General features: G+C 39.9%; 1 protein-coding gene and 1 non-coding gene across 4 annotated transcripts in view; both read left to right on the forward strand.

Annotated features, from left to right (window-relative positions):
• Positions 1-16371, forward strand: part of KAT14 (lysine acetyltransferase 14) — a 36982-nt gene extending 20611 nt beyond the window's left edge. For 2 of the 3 annotated variants that reach the window (XM_016146118.2, XM_016146120.2), the window contains 4 exons: positions 5999-6135; positions 7079-7254; positions 8568-8758; positions 11277-16371. In XM_016146118.2, coding sequence (XP_016001604.1) covers positions 5999-6135; positions 7079-7254; positions 8568-8758; positions 11277-11450 — 678 coding nt within the window. In that variant the 3' untranslated portion in view covers positions 11451-16371. Of the gene's footprint in view, positions 1-5998; positions 6136-7078; positions 7255-7501; positions 7548-8567; positions 8759-11276 lie in introns of those variants that run through there. The other variant, XM_016146123.2, reaches the window with a different exon arrangement.
• Positions 943-1049, forward strand: LOC118610162. Its single transcript, XR_004953817.1, has one exon. It is a non-coding gene; the product is annotated as a U6 spliceosomal RNA (small nuclear RNA).
• Positions 16372-17405: the final 1034 nt, after the last annotated feature.

Genomic DNA, 17405 nt, shown 5'->3' on the forward strand with positions numbered 1-17405 from the left:
AGCGAGCAGGCATGGGAGGAGTAGAGTGTCAGAGTACATGGTGAATGAAGTCAGGCAGGGCACAGGTGAGACTCCAGGCCACAACTCCTTAGGGTTAAAAGATGGTCCAGTGATGAAAAGGATGATAGCTTCAGTGTGTCTGCCCCTTGTGTCACACTGCTCGCTCTACTGGCTGCCGTTTGTGTTTGATACTCAGTGGTGTTGGGATCACCCCTTACTGGAGATATGTTTGCCCCCCTCTGTATTGACTCTCCTGTTTCCTGGGACCCATCTTTACTTTTTGTAGGTTTACTTTCTGTTTTGATAGAGCACATCCTTAGTAGCTTCCCGAGGAAAGCTGCCCGGGAAGTAAAATTTGAGACTTTCCATATCTGAAAAGGCCTTGAACTTAAAGCCAGAATCCTAAGCTAGCATTGGTTAAAGCTGAGGGCCAATTTGACAACAGTACTGGAAGCAAGTAGACAATGGAGCAGTGCTTTAAAATTCTGAGGGAAAATGGGGTTGAACCTGGAATTCTGTACATAGCCCCATTGTGTAGGTGAGTCCTCTGGAAGATCTGCAGTGTTTCTTCCTTGAGGTCTCTCTTATCATAGTCCCCACAGAGGAGTGTTCCGGTCTCAGAACCCTGGTTGCCATGTGGGGAAGGGGGAACTTGGCCTTTAGCTTGTACAGTGTTCACATGTCAGTGCTATGTGAGCTACCGTATCCAGAGCCCCAGTTAATGTTTCCTCTTAGAGATCAGCTCTCTGGACTTTAGCAGCAGGGAGTAGAGGTGGGAGTTGGGGATCTTAATGCTTTGTACACAGCTTTTACCTGTCTTTGAATGAGCATGTGCCCCTCGGCTGTGACAGTCATAAGTGCTTCTGAGTTCTTCCTCCCCAGTTAAGGAGGACAGGATGGCTAGAGGGAGCTGCAGTTGGTTAGGCTCTAATAAAACCCCAGTGTGCTCACTTCGGCAGCATAAAGTACGAAAATTGGAAAGACACAGAGATTAGCATGGCCTCTGTGCAAAGGTGATAATACAAATCTGTGAAGCCTTCCAAGTCAGACAAAGACAAATACTGTATGATCTTGCTTATATGAGGAATTAAAAAACTCATAGAAAAAATCAGATTTGTGGTTACCAGAGATGGGGATGAGGGGAAGGAAATTGGAAGAAGGTGGTCAAAAGGTATAGACTTCCAGGTATTAGATAAATACATCCTAGGAATGTGACGTGCAGCATGATGACTGCAGCTAACACTGCTGAGTGGTGTATAGGAAGTTGTTAACAGAGTAAATCTTAAGAGATCTTATCACCAGGAGACATTTTTTTTTCTTCTATTTTTTTAATTGTATTGATGTGAGGAAATAGATGTTAGCCGAACCTATTGTGGTAATATTTTCACAATAAATATATATCAAACCATCATGCTGTACACCTTAATCTTATGCAGTGATATGTGTCAGTTGTTTCTCAATAAAATTTGGGGAAAAAAATGTTTCTAACAAGCGATTTAAAAAAACCAATAGGTTAGGTTCTAACAAAATGGTTTCTCTTGAAGGCAGGTCTTGTTGAAAAGAATACACTGTACTGTGTTGTTCTTCAAAATGGCTACTTTTCTCCTCCCTTTGTCAGAGGCATGGGGGGATTTTTTTTTCATCCTTAGGAAAACCTGGTAGAGCTCTTGAAAGTAAAAGTCACAAAAATGTGGGACCCCCCTCCTCCCACAAGAGATTTTTCTCTCTAATTTGTCCAGTAGTTTGTCAGTTGCAGTTTGGGTTTTTCTACCCAGCACTTGTTTCCAGAGCTTTCTGTTCATGGGTTTCTGCTCCAATAAGTTGTGATTCTCTGTTTTTGCCTGTCTATCTCCAATTTGGGGGCAGTGTGTGGCCCAATGAGCTCAAGCCTCTGATTGAAGAAAAGTTGTTAGGATGCAGTGATGACTTCCAATCCCTGCAGACTGGAATCTGGAAGTCCTTTTATATCCTGCTTTAATCTAGGAAATTCTTCATCATTGCTTCTTTAAATATATTCCTCCTTTACTTTTTTCCTTTCCTTCTGGACTCCTAATATAGATGTTGACACCATTACTTCTTTATTTCTTCCTTTGCCTTTTTGATGAGACACCCAACCTGTCTCTAATAACATCATTCATCAAGTGCTTTATTTCTGTGATCATGCATTTAATATCTGATAATGATGTAGAGATGCTTCTCATTCCTGTTTCCAGGCTCCTTCATTACTTTGGAGCCTATTTATTATGCTTTTTAAAAACAGCTTTATTGAGATACAATTTATATACTATATAATTCACCCATTTAAAGTATACAATTCAGTGGTTTCTAATACATTCACAGAATTGTGTAACTGTCACCATAATCAATTTTAGAACATTTCATCATCCTTAAAAGAAACCCTGAACTCTAGCTGTTACTGTCTAATCTCCCACACCTAGCCCCCATTAATATACTTTCTGTCTCTATAGATTTGCCTATTCTGAACATTTTATGAAATAGAATCATATAATATGTGATATTTTCTGACAGCTTGCTTTCACTTAGCATAATGTTTTCAAGATTCATCCATGTTGGAGCATATGTTAGTACTTCATTTCTTTTTATGGTGAAATAATATCCCATGATATGGATATACCACACTTTATTTATCCATTCATCAGTTGATGGACATTGGGTTGTTTGCAGCTTTTGGCTATTATGAATTATGCTGCTGAACATTTGTGTACAAGTTTTTGTGTGTACATGTTTTCATTTTTCTTGGGTGTATACCTAGAGTGGAATTTCCCACTTTAATGGTAACAACATGTTTAACTTTTTGAAGAACTGCCAGACAGTTTTTTAAAATGGCTGCACTATCTTATATTACCACCAGTGTTGTATGAAGATTCTGAATTCTCCATTCATCTTTACCAGTGCTTGGTATTACCTATCTTTTTGATTACAGCCATCTTAGTGGATATCAAGTGATATCTCATTGTAGTTTTGATTTGCATTTTCCTGATGACTAGTTATTGTGCTTTTTAAAAATTATTTTCTGTCTGGTAAATTATTTCTGCCTTTTTCCAGTACAGTTTGTTTACTTGGTTGTCTTTTGTTTTGCACTCCTTATTTACCTCTTGATTTTTTTTCCCTGTGAATGCATATTCCCTTAGTGTTATCAGTTGCCTTTGTTGGCAGTATACACCTGGAGGGACCGGCAAAAGCCTGGTTCCTGCCTTGTCACCTTTTTGGCAACTTTTAGAAAATGAGAGGCCCTGGGCTCAACCACTTCCAATCATCACCTTTCCCATGATCGGGCAACCACTTCCCATTCTCACTTTCTCCGCAATTAGGTGACCACTTCTCATTCTCACCTTTTTATAATTAGGCAACCTTACCTCACAGAACCTCCTTGGACATCTGGCCCCTGTACTTCATTTTACCTCCCTCTGCTCTTAATGCCTGGATTATGGAATGCTCAGGGGCTGTCCTCAGGGTGTCTATCTCAGAAAGGCTCTGGCACTGCTCTGATATCATCCCTGTAATTGATACTTGGTGGCAGAGTTGCTTGACAGAGATCAATCCAGAGCAGAGGAAGTAGCCTAACTAGGAAGCTTCCCCATCATGGTGAGCCTTTTTCTCTGTACCCGGTTACCTTTGATCTCGTTTGGGCTTTCTCACAGCTTTTGTGTTCAATCTTCTCTCTCACTTTTTGGCATCTCCCAGATTGGGTTTGGGGAAGCCCACCTAGCTCTCCATTTTGTTTAGCACCAGAAGTTTGAAGAAGCTCATTTAACATTTTCCAAAGTTATTTGACTTTGAGATGCTTCCCCCCCCCCCCCCCACCATTTTGTCATCCAACTAACCTAAGTTGAGTACTTCATATGTGCCAAGCACAATTCTGTCTGGTGATACTGTAGTGAATTAAGACAGATAAAGTCCACCCGCATCCCCGCTTATGGAGCTGTCATCCATGAGCAGGGAGATGACAGTACTAATACCCTAAACAAACAGGATCACTTCCTACAAGGTGAGTGCTGTGGAGGAGCAGAGGGCAGTGGCACCACTTCGGATGGGGTAGTTAAGGACAGCCTTTCTGTGGAGGTAACACTTGAACCAAGTCCTGATCCACAAGGAGGAGCCAGGCTGAGGAAGGTTCAGGTCAGAGGCCCAGGCCCATAGGACCTAAGACAAGAGTCAGTTTGGTGTATGGACCTGAAACATAGTGATGCCAGAGGAAGGGGGTAAGTGGAGATGAGGCCACAGGCATAATAAGGGCCAGATCCTGCGTGTCAGACAAGGAGTTTGAATTGTATTATGAACACAGTGGGAAGCCACATAGACATTTCCATCAAATTTATTAGGTTTTGAAAGAAGAACCTGGCTCTCTATCGAGAATGGATGATGGGGTAAAAATGGCAGGCAGAAGGGAACTAATAGGAGACAGCAACAGTGGTCCAGATAGGGTGGTTTAGACTTGGGAGAAAGCAGTAGTGATGGAAAGAAGTTGGGATAGTGTGTAACGTCTATAGAGATCCATGAAACTCATCTTGAGACATTAACCAGATAGTCTTTCCTGGTCTATTGGTTCAATGGCTGGTGTTATGCTTATCTGTTGCTGCATTGCAAACCATCCCAAAATTACTATTTAATATTTCTTCTGATTCTGTGGGTTGACCAGGTTGATCTAGGTGGTTCTTTAATGGCTGCATTCAGCTGAGAGCAGGGTTAGGACTGAAATGAACAGGATGGCTTCTCTTCCTCCAGAGCCTGTCTCTGTGTGACCTCTAATAACTCAGTGGTCCAGCCTGGACACCATGGCCGCTGAACTCAAAAGTGGGCAAAAGTGTAAGCTGCCAGTTCTCTTAAGGCCTGGGATTTAGAGTCCCAGAGTGTTGCCTCTGCCATTTTCTGATGGTCAGAGCCTGTCACAGGCCCACCCAGATTCAAGGGGAAGGGAAACTGACTCCGCATTTCGATCCGAGAAACCACATGTACCTAGAGAGACGCGGGAACAAGTATGGGGTCAAGTTTGGAAATTATATACCACAGATTTCAATTTTACTTTGAAACTTATTTGAAAGTCCTGGAAGAATTTCAAAGTTGGCCTTTGAAAATTTCGTTGTCCAGTTTGGGAAAGTAGTGAGAGCAAATTATAAAAGAAGGAATTTTGCTCTTCTTCCAACAAAGTTATTTCTAGGCTAAGAGCAAACTGATTCTATAAAAACAACTCAAGTTTCTAAACTTTATCCAGCCTTTGGCAAACTGCTTTATGAACGTGCCTTTTAATCTTCCATCTGAGCTCTTTGCTATAAAACCTTAATTGCACATGTTTTGTTACTACATGACCGAGGGCCCTGGAGCAGCACTCACTGAGCAGCAGATCTCTCCAGTTGGGCTCCTGGGTTGAAACCCACCAGTTCAGTTAGGAAATCTGCCTAAGGAGCAAAAACCACATCCTCACCGAATCTCTAGCAGGGCCTTTCCACTACTGTGATTTGTTTTAGGAATGATCATCTACATCAGTCCTACTTTTGTCAAATTTACTCATTTCAATAAAGACATATTTTAATAAATCTATATACAACTACACCAAAAATTGGCCCCCATGGCTGTGTGCATAACGAACTACTCATAAAACATGATCCTTGTTACCTACATGCTACCTAGTGCCAGTTAATATTTGATGAATGGACTAATAGTGTACTATAGACAAAGTGAAACCTAGAGAAGCTGTAAATTCAGTACTCAGTCAAGTATTTAATTGGTTTTAAACATTTTAAAATAAACATTTTTAAATTATTTTGATTTTAAACCGTTAAAACCATAATTAGTTTTGCATATCTAATTTTATGCAAAGTTACCTATGAATTTTTTGTTGAAATTTGAGCTTTTCAAATACATAATGTAAAAAGACCTTTCTGACACATAAAATGTCATGAATACTAATTATCTGTAGAAATTAAACCAATCCTTTGAGTAATTTTATTTTTGTATGACTAATGTTTCATTCTCATAGACTGCCTTGCCATCCAGGAAAGGATTTCGGCACCAAACCACCAAGTTTTTGTATCGTTTGGTGGGATCAGAAGATTTGGCCGTGGACCAGAGTATTGTCAGCCCTTACACTTCTCGGATCTTGAAACCATACATCAGGTATACGGAGAAAGCTGTGATATTGCGTTTATCATGAGTAATGTTTGTGGTTTCTGCTCCCCCATCCCTCTGTTGGAGTGAATAAATACTGAAACCTGTGAGCAGGTGCTGGTAAGAACTGGGTCTGTGCTCTGTGTTCAGTCTCAGCCTTGGCCTGTTTCAGGTGCACTTTTTTGCATAAAGGATGGTCCTTCGATACAAACATAAAAAGCAAGGATCAATTAACTCTTAGATATCATTATGATGTTCATACTTGTTTTGTTTTAAAATTTAAAGTTGTATGTATTTAGTAATCTGAAATAAAAAAAAAAATGGGAGTGATTGTCTCAGTCAGGCCTATATCTAGGCTGCATGTTGGGCAGTTTCTGATGAGTCTAGGCTGTGCTGTGGAAACTGAGCTGATGAGAGAGGCTTCCAGTGCTGTCCTGGCTGTGACTGACAGAGCACGTAGTCTTAGTTGACCATCTGTGCTCTGTAGCTCCATAGTCACCTGACCCTCCTTCCCCGGCACTGCTGCCCAGGGAGACACGTGGAAAGGCAGTCTGTGAGCCTGCTTCAGTACCCCTGGTGTCTGGTGCCCCTCAGCTGCCCTAGCAGGGTTACACCTTCCCTGTCCTGGTCTCCGTCCTGGTCAGAGCACTCAGAGGACTAAACTAGGAAGTTGTGTCAGTTTCCTTACTCTGTTCATAAGACTGACCAGCTTGAGTAGAGTTTCTGGCAGGTGCTAAGGGGTTTGATCCGACAAATATTAACAGAGTGAATTTTAAATTCATACCAGAAAACTATTGTAGCTGTTATCAAGCTAGCTGCCATATAAATTAGTGCAAATTAGTTCAAATTTCAAGCAGATCAAAGAGTTTGTGTGAATCAAATTTCTAGGAATAATATTGGTTTTTGGTTTTTTTTTTTTTGCCTTGTATTTATTTATTTTCTGATACTGGAGGCGTGATTATGAAACAAAGCCACCCAAACTGCAACTCCTGTCACAGATTCGTTCCCATCTGCACAGAAGTGACCCGCACTGGATGCCGGAGCCTGATGCACCTCTTGATTACTGCTACGTCCGGCCAAATCACATCCCAACGATAAACTCTATGTGTCAGGAGTTTTTCTGGCCTGGTATGTCCTCCCACCCCAAACTGGGCAGATCAGTTTTCTGTATAGTTCACTTTAGTAATTTTTAAAATTAGTGTATGCCATGTGACCCTAAAACCTTTACTCATATAATCTCATTCAGTTTGTTTCTACTTAACATAGAAATATTAGAATATAAAAACCTATTTTTTTCCTAAGATCAAGAAGAAGCCTACAATTAAAGTAATAAACAGTGTTTTGATTTCTCTTTCATGTTTGTCTCTGCTTCCAGAATAAAAGATTGATCCTGTTTGCTTCCGCATATGTTTAGATACCAGGTAATGTCTATCAGCCAATCACAGACTGGTAGCTGGGGCATTTGGCTTAATAATTCTGTATACTTTTTTTATTTAGCTATTCCTTAGAGAGTGTTAGTACAGCCAAAAGGTGTTATTAAAAAGCCAAATACCCCAATCATAGACTTTGAAAGTAAGAGTAAACTCAATATGATTTGTTATTAACATACTGTCTCTAAAGACCAAAGCCATCAATTAAAGGAACACATTTTCATTGCTAAATATAAACACATTCTTTGGGGGATCTGCTTTATTGTTCTGCTTTGAGATGTAAACGGAATAATGTGTGTCTTCCAGATGTTAGGTAAGATTTCATCAGGATGAGAGCTTTGTCATCTTTGTTGTCTGATAATCATGTAACTGCATGTGGTGCCAGAGTTGTGCTCACTCTTTTGGGAGTGGTATAGGGGCTGAAAGGAACATTCTGGAAGCATTTACTACTTCCTGCCCTTACACTAGGTGCTTCTATACATTATGCAAGGGAATCATTTTTTATCTAATCTTTTCATTGTAAAATGTAGCATTTGTACAAAAGAGCTTATAAATTGAAGATGTCTGAGGTAAAGAATACAATGAAATGGATACTCTCAGGGGATTTTTACCCAAAATCTATCAGGTCTAGGTACACTCTCATTATAAGCATTGTAGAAACTGAGGCTGAGACATTTAGAGATGTGCATGCTGATACCTGTGGCAAAGAGGCTGAGTTCAAAGCCAGGTGTGTCCAGTTCTGCAGCTGTGCACTCTCTACTACCCACCCTGTTTTGCCTCTCTCCTTTTAACATATGTATTTAGAAAAAAAAAATGTTAATTTTTGTATTTTTTAAAATTCACTTTTAATAATCTGGATGTATGGTGTCTATAGTAATATCTTTGTCTCATTTTTTTGTTTCATTTTTTTCTTAGCATGCAGGTGTAGCTGTAAGTACAGACTCAACAGCTTGGTGTTCATTAATTCCGAAAGGCATATGGTTTGAATCTCCAATTGTCTCTTTTCTTTAGGCATTGACCTGTCTGAGTGCCTGCAGTACCCAGACTTCAGTGTTGTCGTTCTGTATAAAAAAGTCATCATTGCCTTTGGTTTCATGGTTCCCGATGTGAAGTACAATGAAGCTTATATTTCATTTCTGTTTGTCCATCCTGAATGGAGAAGAGCAGGGATCGCAACTTTCATGATTTATCATCTGATTCAGGTATTTTGTCTGTGCTCATCACCTGCCCACTTTATTCTGGGCTTTTCAGAAAAACTTGTAGGAGGTGAAGCTGAGGAGGGCCCTCCTAGAACCTCCCAGTGGAATGTGAGACCAAGTGAAAGAAGGCCAAGCACCATCATTCATGAGTTTATTATAACACACAGACCAAAACGTTTGCCCCTCTAAAATAAGATTACTGTTCAGATCCAGGTTTTAAAGAAGCCAGTTTTTGAACACATGTAGTAAATAAAATGATAAAATACCAAGAGTGAGAGCCTGAAGCACTTGTATTATCCATATTGGTAATGCTGCTGCTCTTAGAAGCAGCACCACTGGACTCTGAGAAGTGGAATGGAACTATGATTTTTAGTTTTTAATTATTTTTAAACATTTTAGCTAAACTGTTATCAATCAGTAGTACATATTCTGTTCTTGCTGATTGTTTTTACTATCACTATATAAGCTGGTATGAATCTTCTAAGACTTGATTCTCATATCAAATTATAATTCATCCTTTGTTACATCTGTGAAGAAAATACGTCATGTATTTATGTACTTACATCAGAAAAACATTCAAGGATTTTTTCTTACCCCAGAATTTTTCTGGTTATTTTTATTTATAAATTATTTGGTATGGATAATTTTGTGTTATTGGTCAAGATTCCTTTTTTGTTTTTTAGATTCTTTTTTGTTATTGAGGTGTAATCGACATACAACATTTTATGAGTTTCAGCTGTACAACATAGTGATTTAATTTTTATGCATATTGTGAAAAGATTACAATAAGTATAGTTAACATCCATCACCGCACATAGTTACAAAACATCATTTTTCTTATGATGAGACCTTTTAAGATTTACTCTTTTAGCAACTGTCAAATATGCAATACTGTATCATTAACTGTAGTTGCCATGCTGTACCTAACATCCGTGACTTATTTATTTTATAACTGGAAGTTAGTACCTTTTGATTTCCTTAACCCATTTTGCCCACTTTCCACCCCACATCTCTGGCAACCACTGGTCTGTTTTCTATCAGCTTGTTTTTTTAGGATTTCTTTTAAATAGAGGATGGAGATGATAAAACATTTTTTTTCTCAATTTTTAATGATACTTGCTCAGTAATTCCCAAGTATTGGCAGGAACCTTGAGAACTATTTTCCTAGAAATTGCTTTCTTCTCTCTTCCCTTGGCAGTTAACATGTGCTACTTTGTGTTGTCTCGAACTGAGACCTTCCCAGTTATTTCTACTGTATCCTTTCTTTTCTCTGCCTCACTCATCTCACAGAATTGACCTCTACTGTATGGTCATTCTCCTGTCCTAGCAGAACACCTACAGGATTTGTCTTTCCCTTCACTGGCTAGGGCTTGAGGGCAGGGCAGAGATGACAGTTGATGTCTGTGCCTGATACAAGGCCAGGTCCAGTCTGTCCTCACAGAATGTTTGCTGAGTGGGAAGAGGAGTGTTCTTTTTTGTATGCGAGTACCTGGAATCCAACCAGACATATATTTCAGGCCCAGACACAGTCAGTAGTACTGGGTGACGGCCATGGTCACATTGTGCATAAAGAACACTAGTCTCACCCCACAAAATTAGTTTTATACACACTCATAACACATTCTTGTCCTTGGTAAACTAGTAGTTCTGTCTTATCCTAAAAATGCCTTTGGATGCAGAATGTGAATTAAGCAGAGAAAAGAAGGTAGCTGTCTACCTTTGACAGTGTTCTTAAATAGAGGCTGTACAATCTCAAGGACCCTATCAACCTCGGCACTTCAGTGCCTTCCTCATTAAAAAGAAGTTCTATATATGACTTTTGGGGCATTTTATTCTGTGTAGCTAATTAAACAATCTAAAGACTTGCCTTAGATTGGTAGAACCATTATTAGTCTTTTCCCTTAGGATTAGGCTGATGCTAAATACAGATATCTCAGTTCTGAGAATTGAATTCCATCAGGTAGGGAGGAATGGGAGGTGGACTTTGGGGTTCAGAAGATCTATACAGACTCTTCTGGTATTATAATTAAAGACTTAATATTTCATATGTGGCCACATAATTTAACATATTTCTAGTAAGACTAGGAAGGAAATTGTTACAATTTCCTCGCAGGATAACATTTAGTTTTTAAAGGCAGAATATCTTGTTTGCTGTTTCTTCAAGATTGTCACAGTGTTCGATATTGCTGTGTTTGACATATTTAAATGTAATTGAATTATAAATAATATAGTTGACAATAAAATATCCCCCTTGGCCCTTTGCTTCAGAAATTAGAAAGAACACTCAGCATACTATCAGTTTCCTTAGTCTTGATGAATGTTTTCATGAATGTTTTGATCAGCAGCAAAATGTCATTCAGTTTTCAGCTGTTGCTAGGTGTTGCAATGTCTCAACTTCAGTTCCTGCCTTCTTTAGTTTCCATAACTAACTACCTGCCTACCCTTAAAAGAGTTTCTTCACCTACTCATTTTCCCTCAGGCTTTCTCCTTTTCATCTTGTATTTTTCCACTCTTTTGGCAGACCTGCATGGGCAAGGATGTAACCCTTCACGTCTCAGCAAGCAACCCCGCTATGCTGCTGTACCAGAAGTTTGGATTCAAGACTGAGGAATACGTTTTAGATTTTTATGATAAGTATTACCCCTTGGAGAGCACAGAGTGTAAACATGCATTCTTTCTGAGGCTCCGACGCTGATGCGAGTTGAATAAGAGACAGATCTTCACATAAACCTTATTCATTTCACTGTGGCTTCTAATCTTCTGGGATTAGACATTCATTCAAACTTCTCAAATGAGATGAGAAAAGAGGTAGGCAGTGGAATGAATATTGAGCAGCCCTTCGGTAAAATCACTGTCTAGTCCTTTCTGAAGAGGCCTTCAACCCACATCTTGGGACTCCACAGTTAACAAAAACTGAAAGATGCTGCTATACTCTTTCCATTCAAACTGACACTCTGAGTGAGGGAGAATCTGTCTGTCTTAATTTAAAGGATGAGCAAATGTGATTGCTATTAAAGATTCATGCAGTGCCCGAGAGGCACCCTCTTGTTCTGGAATGATGAGAGATTATGAGAGTATTACATAAAGGGATGTCAACCCTTTTCCCAGCCTCGATGTTTTATCATTGAACCCAGCAGGACTTCTGGGGAACTGAGGTTCTGTTGTCTCTCTTTGACTTTGGTCACAGTCAGAACAAACTAAATGTGTCTACACATCACTTTACTAGTGCAATTGTTAGCATCTCCCGCCAGGGTCTTGGCCTAGAAGTAGAGAGTCTCATTGTCCTTGTGCCTGTGAAGTTGGTTTGGGGTTAGAAGGGCTGAGCAACCTGCATTTATATTGTGCCACTAGATGAAGTTGTGCAGTGATGGAAGGAGAACCAGCCATGGACAGATCTGTATTGTCTGCAGGACTAGGCTGTTTGGAGATGGACTGTCCATTGGGTCTCTTTGGATCCAGCAGGAGCATTTCCTAAAGTGTTAGATGTCCCTCAAATAAAAATCTTTCCGTGTAACAACCTCTGGCCAGAGCTTCAGTCTAATCAGTTTGCTTTCAAACTCTCTTTAATTAAGCACAGTGGTTTTTAACTTTTGGGGACATGGATCCCTTCGAGAATCCAAAGAAAGCCAAATACTCTCTAGAAAACTGTGCACCTTTAAATTGGATCAGAGGTCTGTGGACCACAAGTTAAGAACCTCTGCTCTAGGGGCTGTGTGTAGAGCCCACTCGAATCCCTTTGCTCAAGGAGAATGTGTCACGCTTCTATGTGAAGACAATTTGGAAGTTGTTCTGTCTCTTGTCTCTATTAACCAGGTCCAGGGCTGCCATGCCAGTTTTGTCCTGCCCAGCACTTGGCTCAGTGCTGGATACATAGAACAACTCTGCTGCCAAGTTCCCCAAAGCAGTGATGGCTCAAGTGCAGAGAACAAGTCCTCAGGACTCCTACCACCTTCCTCCCCTTCCAGAGAGCTAAACTAGCACTTCCCAGCCTTATTCTGCCAGGACCCAACAGAGAGGGTAGGACCAGCTGTTACCTGACATGCACTCATGTCCTTTAAGGTTTTTTTAAAATTACAAGTATGTTTTATTTTACTCTTTGAATATATCTGTTCTAATGTTAAAATAATGGATTTTTTCAACCCAAAGCTTTAGGTAGCGTTGACACTCCAGGAAGATGGGCAGTTTGAGCCTCTGCTCAGACAAGCCCTTGTAGTGCATGGATGTGCAACACAGAGCTGCCGTCTCATTCTTTTCCTCAGAGATGATACTCAAGGGTTTCAAGACAGACCTGTCTTCTTTTTGAATGACACCTTTTAATTCAAGTCATGTTGAGAGAATTTTGAGATAAAGATGAGTGTCAGCTGAAAAGCAAACATACTACTAGGAAGTTCACATTTAGTTAAAATGTGTAGTTTTCTAATTAAACTGAGTATGGCTCAAGGCTACATTAAAGTAAAAGCTACTTCCAACAAAAGACATTAGGTTCCAAGTGGAATGAAAAGCAAAGTCCCCATCTCAGAGGTTCTTAGAAAAACAAGAATGGTTGACGTCTTAGGCCTCTGGGGCTTACACCTTAGGTAGTAGCCTTGTGTCTCTGTGGAGCAGCAGAACAGCACTCGGAATTTCTAGAGCCAACAGATTGGGTTGAGTGGAAACCCCAAAGCCATAAGACATTGAGTAGACACATACTAGGTTATAAAAATACAAAAATAATAGTAGCTATCACTTCTGAGCTCTTAATTCTCCCAAGGACTCCATAAGATAGTGCTTTAATGGGCTCTATTTTATGGAAGAGAAAACTGAGGCTTGAGAATTTGAGTAACTGTGTCAAGGGCGTGCAGATAGAAAGCAGAGGACAGCAACCCCATCTAGGCTAGTGCTGCCTCTGTGCTGACCCTTTTGTCTGTCTGCAGGTCTGTGAAATGGAGGAGGAGCTCTCCCTGTGACCAAAGGGTCTTCTTTGGTCCCTGTAGGGTGACCTGTGATTCAGTGCTGAGCCACTCATTTCCCGCACTCGCTACTTGGATCTCCCACCTTCTGAGTGTGGGGGTGTTTCTTTGTGGGTCTCCCAGATTAGGGTTCATAAACTGAGGTGGTTGTGTGCAAAGGCAAGTAAGTGAGAATGTAAGAGTATGAATGTTTTTTTTTTTTTGTGAACGGGGCCTGAAGCTCCATCAGATACAGACATTCAAAAGGTATGTGAGCCAAAAAGTAATATACCCTGTTTGAATTGGAGGAGGGAACTTTACAGAGCCAGCCAAGTGATTGTGACAAAGGTTCAAAAGGAATGACTCAGCAAACAATACCCTTAAAATGCTTTGTTTTTAATTTGACAAAATTTTAGGCTTGACAGAAAAGTTGCAAAAGAAGACAAAGAATTCCTAGATACCCTTTATCCCAATTCCCTAAATGTTAATAGTTTACACATTTGCCTTTCTCTTTCTTGCTCTCTTTACATGTGTGTACACACACACTTACATACTTTTTTCTGAACTATTTAAAAGTTGCAAACATAATGCCCTTTTACCCTTAATATTTTGGTGTGCATTTCCAAAAGCAAGGACTGTTCTCACCTAGCCACAGAACAATGATTGAATCAGGGATGTTAACACTGCCACCTATAGACCTAATTCACATTTCACTAATTGTTCTAATACTGCCCTATAGAGCAAAAGAAGTCCAAGATCAAGTGTTGAATTCAGTTTTCATGCTTCTCTAGTCTTTTACAACCTGAAGCTCTGGTCTTTGTTAGTATGGACACTTTTTAAGAGCACTGGCTACTTGATGTGTAGAATATCCCAGAACTTTTGGGAGTGTCTGCTTTGTCCTCCTGTTGGGAGTTCTTTTAGGCACATTGGCAGGAATACCATAACCTGATCCTGAGTTCTCAGCACATCATTTAGGAAAGCACATACTGTCCACTAGTCCCGTTTCAGGAAAAGTTAACTTTGATCTTCTACTCTTTGCAACTAAGTATTCTGTGGGGAGGTTCACTGAGAAGATGTAAATATCCTGTTACTCTACATACTTTCCACCACTAGGTTTAGCATTCAAACTATGTCCTTTTAGCTTTTTAGATGTCAAGAAAGCTGTCCACGCTTCCTTGAGGAAGCAGCTTTTGGAGCTGGGTCAGCAATGTCCTATTCTTTTGTTGTGGTACATGGAGCACGGAGCTCAAGGAGGGCCCAGGTACATTAAGTAGGTCATTCACATCTGTCCCCCTTCAGTAAAATGCTGCCTAGTCTTCCCGCATTCCCTCTGCTGCTGCAGGAGTGTAGCAGCAGTGTCATGGGAAGGTGGAAGGACTTCAGTCTGGGGCCAGTGACTCAATGCCTTGTAGGTTGTACATCTCAACATTTACCAGAACTTTCTGATGACAAAAAGAATACCTAGTGCTACATAAGAAACCACAACGAAAATCTAGTGGCTAAACACCATATCAGTTTATTTTCTCTTGGATTCTATTGGTTTTCTGGGTGGTTCTCTTTACATGGTGCCAGCTGGGGCCCTGGGGCAACTGTCATCGCCTGGGAGTTCAGCTAGAGGTACTGGCCAGGGTCTTGGTTCTCTCCCAAGTGGGCTTCTCCACTTGGACTGCTTCAAGGCATGGTGACTGGGTTCCAAGAAGGAACATTTTTCCAATATTCCAGGAGAACAAACCCCAGTTGCAAGTGCTTATCAAGCCTTTGCTTGTAACGTGCTTACTACTGACTCATTGGCAAGAGCCAGTCACATGGTCAAGCTTCTAGTCCACGTGGGAGAGCTTCACAAGGGACAAATACCAGGATATGTGGTTCATGAGGGAGGCCACCAAACTATAATCAAACACAAAAGACCATTATTGACAAGTCATCTGACATTCTCATACTTAGGTGGCAGCTGCCCATGGTGGAATGTTCTCCTTTTGGGCATCTGGGTGGTCCGTAGCTGGTGGACACCTCATCCATGCTAGGAATATTTGTAAGGGTGCCACTACTGGCCATAGTGCAGGAGCTCTGGAGTGCCCGTGGTCTTTTATTTGTTCCTGGGCTAGCCTTAGGAATGGACCAGGAAAGGTGAGACAGTTGTAGATAGACTTGAGGTGAGAGGCTTCTTCATGAGGCCTGGCTGTGATTCGTCCTCAAAATCTGGAAAGACCTCCCCTTACATCCATCCTATTCTTAGAATAAGTAGCTTCTCCCCACTTTTAAAGTTTTATTGAGATATAATTTACATACTATAAAATTCACTAATTTTAAGTGTATAATTCAGTAGATTGTTAGAGTTGTGCAGCCATCACCCAGTCCAGTGTGAGAACATAAGGCCAAAAAGATCCCTGGTACTCATTTGCAGTCCTTGCTCCTACCTTCAGCCTTAGGCAACCACTGATTTGTTTGCTGTCAATAGATTTGCCTTTTCTAGACATAACATGTCAAATGACTGTTTTTTGCTTTACCTCAAGTTGGTTTCTATTACCAGCTACCAAAGAGGTTTCTCTAACCCAGCAGAGCCAGTCACTTTAGATATTTTGGTATAAAGCTTCCAAAGCCTTTTGTTTTATGCGCAAACACATGTCATTTCATGTACCAACTTTTTTCCATATACTAATTTTTAAAATAAACTATGATCATAGTGTATATCTTGTTCTACATTTTTTTTCTGTTTTTTTTTTTTTTCTTTAAGTGGTCACAAACAACATTCCAAACATTTGAAAAACATGTATGATAGGATTGCATTTCATTAAGGAGTATACCATAATTTAACAAATCCCCCTTGTTTTCAATTTTTCTATTGTGAACAATACTGTATTGGAATTTCTTAAAGCTAAATCTGGATGTATATCCATGACTGTTTCTTTAGCATACATTCCTAGAAGTGGAATTGCTGGATTAAAGGAGATACACCATCCTGAAGTGCAATCAGTAGTGATCATAGTAATGCCTATTGTTTACTGAGTGTTTCTCATGAGCAGGCACTATTCTAAGAACCTTGAACAACTCATGTGTATCTAAATCTCTCAACAGCTCAGTGAGGTGGGTACTATTATGATTTTCATTTTTCCAAGTGGAAAAAAAAACTGAGGCACAGAGAAATTAGTAACTTGCCCAAAATGTCACAGCTAGTAACTGGTGCAGCCTAACTAATGGTCTGGCTCTAGAACCTTTACTTTAACCACAAAAAATGTTTTTATATTATTTATATCTACCACTCCTACTTTTGTTTTGAATAGACAATTTGTGGGGTTCAAGAAGAAATTCCAGAGCAAAGCTGGAAAACTAATGTCTAATTTTCAAAACTTAGTACAAAGCTACAGTGATCAAGGCAATATGGTGCTACTATAAGGACAGATAAAACAATGGACTAGATTAAGCTCAGAAGTAAACACTTCTATTTATAATCGACTGATCATTGAGCAAGGAATGGTCTTTTTAGCATATAGTGCTGGGACAATGGAAATCCATATGCAAAAAAATAAATTTGTACTTTTACCTCACACCATGCAAAAATTAACTCAAAATGTATCATAGACCTAATTGTAAAAATGGCAACTTTATACAACTCCTAGAAGAAAACATAGAAGTAAATCTTACTGATATTGGATTAGGGAATGGTTTCTTAGAACACTAAAAGCACAAGTGATAAAAGAAAAAAAAATTGATAAATTGGACTT

The sequence above is a fragment of the Rousettus aegyptiacus genome, unplaced genomic scaffold (genome assembly GCF_014176215.1).
Source record: "Rousettus aegyptiacus isolate mRouAeg1 unplaced genomic scaffold, mRouAeg1.p scaffold_m13_p_12, whole genome shotgun sequence".
NCBI lineage: Eukaryota > Metazoa > Chordata > Mammalia > Chiroptera > Pteropodidae > Rousettus > Rousettus aegyptiacus.